Raw genomic sequence first — 9,693 nt, 5'->3', positions numbered from 1 at the left:
GTTCCCGGACTTTCTCCCCGGCAGGTCTCTCTCCCCAGCCGGGATCTGGTTCCATGCGCTTGGCCTGTCTCGCCTCTGAGCCTTGGCATCTGGCTTGGGGCTGGGCCCCGCAGCACCGTGCCCCCCCCCCAGCCCTGCACACACCGCTCCCTCTCCCTCCCCCCCCCGCCCCCCACAGCCCGCAGGTATGTGCCCTCATTGGCTTGTCTTCATCACCGCGCCCGCTCGGCCCCTCTGCCGGGCTCTCCGCAGCCGGCCCCATTGGCTGCCTAGCACAGAGGGGATGTCTCCCACCTGCTCCGCAGAGAGCCCCGTCCGGCCCACCGGAGCAGCCCGGGGGCCCGATCGCCTTGGGAAGGTGGCTCTGGCTTTGCCCGGCCAGGTAGGCGTCCCCGCGCCCCGGCCTTGCAGGGGCTCGTTGTCTGGCACCAGGTGCATGATTTGCTCCGTTGGGCGATTGCGTGAGAACCTGGCGGCGCCTTTGTTTACCGTCCCCGTTCCCTGGCTGGATTCTCGCCCCCACCCCCACCCCCAGCCAGCTTGCACGGATAGGCGATCCGGGCTCCGGCAGAGCCAGCTGGGGCAGGGAGGGGGACGGGACGCTGCTCCCCGCCGCGCCCCAGGGGACTGTGCCGCTTCCCGGGGCTGTGGCTGGTGGCTGAGTCGGGTGCTTTGGAGCAGGTGTGTCTGACGGTGCCAGGTCCTGGGGAATGTAGGGCAGCCGGGGCGGGGAGGGAGGAGGCTGGTGCTGAGCTGGGCGGGGGATTGCGTTACTTAACTCCTGGGGCTGGAAAGCACAGCCCCGCCGCCGTCCTGATCTCCATCCTTCCCGCGGAAGGGCACCGGGCGGCGGGGGGCTGCGAGATGAAAGCGGCCCGCTGCTGGCTGGGCACGACACGGGCCGGAGCAGCGGCCCCCCAGCACCCAGGGCGGGTGGCAAAGCGGGGCTCTCCCGCGGGCTGCCCTGAGCCCAGCCCGGCCCCTGGCGCAGCCAGCCCGCCAGGGCAGGTAGGAGAATAACAAGTGTGTGTGTGTGTAGGGGGGGCGGTGCCTTCTGCAGCCGGCCAGGGCTTCCCAATGCACCCGCGGCGGAGGCGCTGGGCGGTGACCCCCGGGCGGTCCGGCCGGCCCCTGGCCCGGGGGGCTGCATGGCCGTGGGGCGCTGGCTGCAGCTGGGGCGCTGGGGCGCGGAGGAAGCTCTGCCCTGCCCAGCGCTTCCCGAGCCCGGGGAGCTGCAGCTCGGCCGCGGGGAGCTGGCCCTGCCCCCGGGGCCCCTGCGGCTGCAGGGCGCGGCCGGGGAGCTGCGGGCCGTTCACAGCCCGGCCTGCGGGCCCGTCTCTTGTCTCCGCAGACCCGGCGCTGACGGGGATGCCCCGGGGAGCTGCTGGCCCATGGCGACTTCCTGCCCCCTGGAGCTGAGGAGCCTCGGGAAGGGCCCCGGGGCCAGCCGGGGAGCGGCGCCGCAGGGAGCCGGGGGCTGCTCAGCACCGCGGACAGCTCCCAGCGCCGGCCTGGACAACGCCTCCTACCAGGCGCCGGAGGAAGAGGAAACCTGGTTCCGGAGCCGCGAGGAGGCGGGGAGCGGCCCCCGAGGAGGCGCCGCCCGGCCCAGGGCGCAGCGCGGAGACCTCTCGCCCCGGTCGGAGGATGGGCCCCTGCCAGAGCCCGCTGGCCACTCCGTGGACTGTGGGTTCATTTCGGCCTTGATCTTCCTCGTGAGCGGGATCGTGCTGGTGGTGATCGCCTACACCATCCCCCGCCAGCCCCGGGTGGACCCCGCCGCAGTGACGGCCCGGGAGATGGAGAGGCTGGAGATGTACTACGCGCGCCTGGGCTCCCACTTGGACAAGTGTATCATCGCAGGGCTGGGCTTGCTGACCTTGGGGGGCATGCTGCTCTCCGTGCTGCTGCTGGTCTCCATCTACAAAGGGGAGCTGTACCGGAGACGGACCTTCCCGGGCTCCAGGGGGCCAAGGAAAACCTACGGATCTATAAATCTGAGACTGAGGCAACTCAATGGCGATGGGGGACAATCCTTGGTAGAGAATGAAGTCATCCAGGTGACAGAGACTACAATTGTCAGCCAGGGTTCTTAGACCCCTCACTCCTGCTGTTTCAGCTTGGGCCTTCACTCTTCCTCTTTAGGTGAACAAACTGATAAAAGGGGTTTTTTAACTGTTCAACATGGAGGTTTTACATTAACTCCATACCTCAGAGCAGAGTAGGACTATTGGACTTTCACGAAAATATCTGGGAGCAAAAGCAGACGTTGAAAATGCAGATCAGACACTCACCTGACTATTGAATATAACTAAGTACCTAGTCCAGCAGGCTTTTGGAAACCAACTGTTTCTTTTTTTATTTCATTTTGGGAAGAGCTGCTTTCCTAAGCCCTAACATCAGAATGAAAGAAAACTTCAAGATATCTGGAAGTTCTCTGTGCCATGTACAATACTGTATCCCCATGACCTTTGACTGATGTGCAGCCAAGGGTAGCCTGCAGTAATGAGCACAGCCAAAGTTACATATCGGTGGTCCTCTGCTAGGTGATTTATGGAACACAAAGCACATTTGGAGTCTGTGTTTTGTGTTTTGTTTTTTTATGTCAGGTATAATTTCCAGCAGTCAACAACTTTTTAGCAATAGTTAATTGTAAAACTTGTGTGGCATAGAATCTGAGCTTTCACTGTTCCTAACTAAAAGGGAAGAATATGTGGAAAAAGTGACCATTTTTACAAGTTATGTGAATATAAAAGACTTCTCCAATCCTTCACAATATTTGCATTGCACCTATCCTACTTCTGAAAGCAGGACAGAGACCTGGAAAACACACAATCCTCACTCCACCTGCCAGTCACACCAGCAAATCCACAGTCCTCAAGCCTTTACAAAAAAAAAAAAAAATCTGGTTCTTTGTCCAGAAGAAAAAACAAAACAGAAAAACGACTTGCATTTTAAACAGTTTCCAGATTTTCGTTTTAATTGAACTGGTCTTCCCCATTCAGAAGTCTGAGTCTGGTCATTTGTGCTGATGCCAGGAGACATGGTGTGCAATTAGGAGATGAAGTAACATTTTGGCAATAAAACCTGAAATATAAGTAAAGCACAATATTTTGCATAGAGAGAGAAAACACCAGTGTCAGGAGGAAGTTTAAAAGTGGAATTAGATCGGAAAGTAATCCCAACAAAAGGTGACATTTGCAGTGTACTGCAATAAATATATCATATATAATAGTATATAAATAAATATATACTATTAATGGCTTCATTCAAATGTGCCCAGGCACATACAAATACATATTTAAATAGCCAAACAAAAATGCTTACAAGCAAAAAAATAATTTTGCTTGTGACAGATTTGCTCATGTCATATTTTATTTCAGTGCTTCCAAAAGTTATCCCTAAAATAATGATCAAAGTTCTCCAGCTTTTGGGGGTTTGTCAATACACAGGCAGGTATTTTTCCTAGCAGTTTGAGGTTGGTTCTTGCTATCATTGTAAAGATACAGGGCCAAACTATGGTCTCTATCACCCTGGGAAAAAAACTCCATTGAAGTACCACATTCTTTAATGGTCTCCAGAAGTCATGATCTGTGTGTCGTTAATTACATCTCATATGCCGTGTTCTTTAACTCTCTGTCAAGCATTTAGAAGTCTTGGTGAAATCCTGCTAAACACCTGATCCAAAACCACACTGAAGTCAATAGGAGTCTTTCCGTTATCTTCACTGGGCTTTGGATCAAGACCCTAGCCTCTGGAGCTTGAGCCTCCTTCTGCTGAAATCAGTGGGAACCAGCAGTGCAGTCCTTACTCAGACCTCCTATGCCAACATTGTTGGGGAGGTTTGCTTGAGGAAGGTCTGCAGGACAGTAAACAGCGTGCACATCAGTGACTGAGGTTAAAATCAGTGGGCCAAATCAGTGCAGGTGTTGAGCAAGTGCCATGCCCACTGAAGTCAATCAGCCTGACCCTGTCAGGTGCAGACCAGTAACTGACACTGGTATCAGTAGGAGATCAGGGCCCTAAGTGCTTCCCAGAAGGTTCAGAATCAGGCTCAATGGGAGTGGATTTGGCCCCTTGGGATTAGTCATGTGAATAAAGGGCGCAGGAATCTGGCCCTAGGCTATAAACCTGATATAAGAACACAAAATCCACTTCCAATGGATGTCTGGATTAAAGACTAAACCGCTCCAATTAATTAAAAGAACCCCCGGAATACCAAATTACAGTGACAAGGAGACCAGTTCCGAGAATAAACCTGTTAAAGGAATAAAACTGTGATCATCAATTTCTATTACTTTAAATAAGATAAAATGCTTCTTAAGTGATGAAAGGATGAACCTGTTAGGAGATTAGATCTGCTGAACACCTGATTTATGTGAGTATAAGAAGGACTCCATTTGTATTATAACATAAGACTGTTTAAGAAGAGAATTTAATGGAATCAGGCTGTCATTGCTTTCTCTGTGTATTAATGTGTTATCCCTTAAGGAGGTCTGGAGGATGGGGAAGAAATCCCCTTGATTGAAATATAAATATTTAGGATGAATGAAGTGTATCTAGGGAAATAGTCCATTAGAGAGAGAGGCTGCAGCATCAGACATCTCGAGGAATTGAGAAAGATTTTTTTGAAAAAGTCAGCCAGATGCTGGTAAACTATAATGTGTACTCAATTTAAAGCCTCTCATTTTGCTGGCAAACATTCACCTCACATATGAGCACAGGTATCCACACGCGTCCAGCACTTGCTCTTTTTTACATTGTGCTTTACTTCTATTTTCTCTTTTCTTTGTTCTGGTCTTTGCCCAGTGATTTATTTGTTGAATTCATAAGATGGAGGAGAAAACCAACCCAGAGCGCTTGAAGCTATGGACTAAGCTGAATAATGGACAACAATGTATTTAGCAAGTGATAATAAAACCCACAAACCTTCTAAAGTGAAGGGAAAATCTGTTCCTTGGCTGGGAAAATTTTTGATCTTAAGGCCAGAGCTGAAGGCCAGAGCTGATTTCTATTAGCTTGGGAGTCAGATAGGCCCTAGAGCCAAGGATCAGGGTTTATTTGATTCTTTTAGGGCAGGAAGTGAGTTTCCCTCACTTTTTCCACCCACTTAAATAAAATCACTGGCTGTCATATTGGAAGGAACTTTGCAATCACTCTGCAAGACTCTTGACTATAGAGAGTCTTAATTCTGAAGTGGAATGAACCAAAATGAAACAGATCTCCACCTCAGTCTGTTTCACATGCCAGTTACATTGTCAGATCCTTTCACATTTACATGTAAAACCAGGTTTGTTTGTAAATGGGTAATTTTTTTCTGTCATGAGTTCTCCAGTAAGAGAAAAATAGAAGTTATCATGAGAAACAAGAAAAGGGCTATTTAATCAAGGCCTCCCTGCAATCTTTGCTGATTAGAATTTGTGGATTTCTGCCTTAGGAGTATAAAAAGAAAGAGTGCATGCATGATTGAGTGCTGGATTGTGTGGTGGTTTGCAGAGCTGCACTTTACCATTACGGTACAGCAGCTGATCAGATGGGATCTGCCTTCCAGGGGCTATATTCTCCTGCAGCAGGATTCAAGTAACTTCCATTTACCTTAATAGGAATTACTAATATCCTGCAGAGGGAGAACAGAATACTCTTAGTGACCAAAATGGGGCCTGTGGATTTGGCCAATGGAATTGGGCCACCGTCAATATTAACGGAGTGGGGAGGCTCATGCCAATCGCATTCCTGGCTGCACGTATCAGGTTGGAGCATTGCATGCAGGACCTGTGGTCTTCACCCAGTATACCATATTAAAGATAAAGACAGCTGCCATCTGCTCCAGTTTATGCAAGTTATGCAGAGTTTGTGGCAGTTGCTAACATAACCGTTGGATAACTGCTGTTTAGAAGCCATCGGGAGCTGCAGAAAGAATTGGTTCTAGAAGTGAGTGAGATTAAAACGTTCTTGAGTTATAAGGCACTAGACAGCATGGGTATGTGGGGATCCAGGACACTGCACTGCATGGGAATGAGGGGACACAGGGCACTGCAGAGTATGGGAATGAGGGGACATGGCACGGCACTGCACTGCATGGGAATAAGGGGATCCAGGGCAATACAGAGCACGGGAATGAGGGACCAGGGCACTGCAGAGCATGGGAATGTGGGGTTCCAGGGCACTGCAGAGCATGGGAATGCGGGGTTCCAGGGAACTACATGAGGACTGTTGCATAAGGGAAGTGCATCTTGGAGCCTTAAGCCCCTTGTTCTGAAGTTTAGGGAGAGAGGGGTTGATTCTCTGTTGCCCTGCACCTTGCACAGTCATTTACATGTGTGCAAAGTGGGTTAAATGTCTATCCAAGGTGTGAAAGACCAAAGACCACCACTGGTGAAAATGAACCCCTTCCCCACCATATCTCAGAACACAGGGCTGCCGCTCGTCTGGCCTTTGCAATGCTACTAGAGGCACAATGGGACAGAAAGGGCCAAGTTTCCAAACTGACTCTGCATTTGCACCTGCAGCTTTGCCTTAAACAGCCATATAATCAACTGTGGCTTGGTCTGCTCATGCCATCTGGCTTAAGCAATGGCTTGTGTGAAGGTGTTGGAGTCAGAGCTTCCTTCAAACTCCTGATCTATAAACTGCTCCCCCAACTGACTGTCTTGCTCACTGCAGATCAGCCTTGGTGGGAAATCACGCCAGGCCTTTCTTGAGAGCCGTGCCTTATGCCTTCAGTAAGGAGGGGTGTTTGGAACACCTGGCAGGTTTGGGAAACCACGTCAGGCTTTTCTTACTGACTTCTCCTCTTCAGCCATTTCCCCTGTTGCTGGCTTGACCACCCTTATGGGTGTTCTCGTGTGAGACCGAATGGGGGTGAAAAACCTAGCTGAAATCTTGGAAGGCATTCTTGGGGCCCAGTCTGATGTAGCTGAAGGGGTCTGTTCACTCCCCTGCCTTATGAACCCCCATCTTCCCCCAGCCTCTCATGGGGGATGATCCAATAGTGGCCTTGGTTATTTCAGAGAGGAATGAAGACTCATTTGGCCAATATAAAAGAACTGTGAACTCTTTGTTTTCCTGTTTGTGCCATAGTCACTTGCTTCTTTCTCTCCCGCGATGATACCAGGGGCATACAGTTACTGAAGCAGCCACATGTTGTGAGAGCTTTCTGCCTTGAGGAACGTCTCCATGTCCTTTATCGTAAGCTAGAGCGATTAACAGGGAGCCGTGCAGAGCAGATGGATTTCTAGCTGGGGTTTCTCGAAACAGTGCACTTATTTATTTATTTATTTATTTATTTGCTGTTGTTTTCCTTGGACAAATTAAAATTATTGATAAAACACTCAGTCAATTTTCTGCCCTTTGGACACGCCTGCCTGTGGAGTGATCCCGTACGATTGTTTTGCTCTCTAGAACTTTGGTTGTGTGCTGGCGTCCGTTTCAGAACCGATTGGAGTGAAATGCTTGATATTGCCGGGGAGAGCCAGGCGCAGGGCCTGATCCTGCTCCCATTGAAGTCACTGTGAGCTTTGCCACTGACTACAGTCGGAGTAGGACTGGGCCCATAAAGGAAGCTGGGTGGGGCAAGTGCCCTCGTACAACCCTGTCAATGCCTTTCTGTCCTGACCCGTAGCCTCCCCTCTCTTCTTGCGGCAGGGTGGGAGCAAGGCACCGGGGGATTCTTTACCAGCCAGCGCCAGGTTGTGGACAAAGCTGAGATGTTGAGAACAAAATGAATCAAGACACCCAAGGATGTGAAGAGAAGAAATTCTTACATTGCCTCTATACCAATGCTAGGAGCTTGGTACTAAACAAGAGGAACTGGAATTGCGTATTTGTGAGCATAAATTTGATCTAGTTGGTTTTACTGACACCTGCTAGGAAGATTCATGTTAAAATCAAAGTCTGTCACCTTTTTAGGAAGGTTAGAGTGGGCAAAAGGGGAGGGGGACAAGCACTTCATGTCAAAAATGGCATTTCCTGTTTCTGAGTCACTGCTAACACGGAAGAAAATGATCCTGAATGCTTATGGTCCCAGAGCAGGACCAATCCCAACTAAATCATCCCAGCCAGGGCTTTGTCAAGGCTGACCTTAAAAACTTCTAAGGAAGGGGATTCCACCACCTCCCTAGGTAACGCATTCCAGTGTTTCACCACCCTCCTAGTGAAAAAGTTTTTCCTAATATCCAACCTAAGAACAGGTTGGATCAGGAACAGGCTCCTTATACACCTCTCTAGAATGTGTGGGAGGAAGAAGGACAATTTCACAAAGCTGAAAACTATTACAAGCCAAATCAGCTGGGAGGAAGAATTCAATCCAGAAAATGTGAATGACAAGTAGGAATTGTTTAAGAACACCTTATTAAATGCTCAGAAAGCCACAATCAAGGAAGAAGGCCATGTCAATTAAAAATTGATCTGGTTTAGAGGGAAAATGAAGGCAGTTCTAAAAATTTTTATATAAAACAAATGGAAGAAAGAGGAAGTTAATAGTAATGTATATAAATCAGAAACTAGGAATTATAGAAAATTGTTAAAGGAAGTAAAGGGATGCAAGGAGAACTCTATGGCCAGCAGCATTAAGGACAATAAGGTGCTTTAAAATATTTTAGGAACAAAAGGAATCCTAAAAATGGTATTGGTCTATTACTAGATGAAAATGATAGAATTATCAATAATAATGAAGAAAAGGCAGAATTGTTCAATAAATATTTCTGTCCTATATTGGGGGGGAAACTGATGATGCAGTCATATCATATAACAACACTCTTTCCATCCTACTAGTATCTCAGGAGGATGTTAAAGAGTAGCTACTAAAGTTAGACATTTTTAAATGAGCAGGTCTGGATAACTTGAATCAAAGAGTTTTATAAGAACTGGCTGAGGAGTTCACTGGACCTTCAATGTTGATTTTCAGTAAGTCTTGGAACAGAGGGGAAGTTCCAGAAGACTGAAAGAACGCTCTTGTTATACCAATATGTAAAAAGGGTAAATGGGCTGAGAGTTCCTTTAGCTCAGAAGTGCAGCACACTGGCAGGGCAGGACTGGGACACTTGTTCCTGTCCAGGCTGGATTGATTTCAGGGATGAACAGAGGGTTGAAGAGGTCTGGGCTGTCTCCTTTCCAAAGCGCTGCACTCACAGGAGGAGTTTAACTGCTGCCTCAGCCATGTCTCGCTCAACCAGAAGCGATGGACTCAGTGCAGGAATTATGCTCTCTGGCCTGGATTATGCAGGAGGTCAGACAAGATGAGCGTAATGGTCCCTTCTGGCCTTGACATCTACAAATGCAGGCCTCTGAAGAGCCACAGACACAAACCGCGTGATAGGCATAGCGATTAATAAAGAGAAATCGTTTATTTCGGTTCCAGTCTCTCTAGGCACTTATAACACAGGGAGCACAGTGTTAGCAGGTGAACTACAGCGTGTACAAGAGAGGAGAACAGGAGAGCGAGCTGGCGAGCTGTTGGGGAAAAGAGACAGGCAGAGGGAGTCAGGAAGCCACCACGGAGCATCTGGATAGCGCACGGAGAGGGGATCTCTCTAGGGGGGCTAAGGGGTACTGAAGACAAGGGAGGAATGGGAGATTTCAGGGAGGACATAGTAGGAAGAGATGTGACGATGGAAAGGGAGTAGCAAGGCCTGTGACAAGACCCATCTCTCTAACTCAGCATTTCTCAAACTTCATTGCACCACGACCCTCTTC

At 49.2% G+C, this 9,693-nt stretch overlaps 1 protein-coding gene across 3 annotated transcripts; it reads left to right on the top strand.

Moving 5' to 3' along the window:
- Positions 1–234: 234 nt before the first annotated feature.
- On the top strand, positions 235–4,953 carry TMEM74B (transmembrane protein 74B). Of its 3 annotated transcripts, none has more exons than XM_048820439.2 (2): positions 235–382; positions 1,352–4,953. In XM_048820439.2, exon 2 carries the CDS (start codon positions 1,392–1,394, stop codon positions 2,094–2,096), a length of 705 nt encoding a protein of 234 aa, XP_048676396.1. In that variant the 5' UTR covers positions 235–382; positions 1,352–1,391; the 3' UTR covers positions 2,097–4,953. The 3 variants fall into 3 exon arrangements, with proteins under 3 accessions (XP_048676396.1, XP_048676393.1, XP_048676395.1); XM_048820436.2 differs by lacking the exon at positions 235–382 and adding an exon at positions 408–681; XM_048820438.2 differs by lacking the exon at positions 235–382 and adding an exon at positions 775–1,008.
- The last annotated feature ends 4,740 nt before the right edge of the window (positions 4,954–9,693 follow it).

The sequence above is a fragment of the Caretta caretta genome, chromosome 13 (genome assembly GCF_965140235.1).
Source record: "Caretta caretta isolate rCarCar2 chromosome 13, rCarCar1.hap1, whole genome shotgun sequence".
NCBI classification, from domain to species: Eukaryota; Metazoa; Chordata; order Testudines; family Cheloniidae; genus Caretta; species Caretta caretta.
Note: the sequence above shows the minus strand (reverse complement) of the source record. Positions and strands in the feature narration are given on the sequence as shown.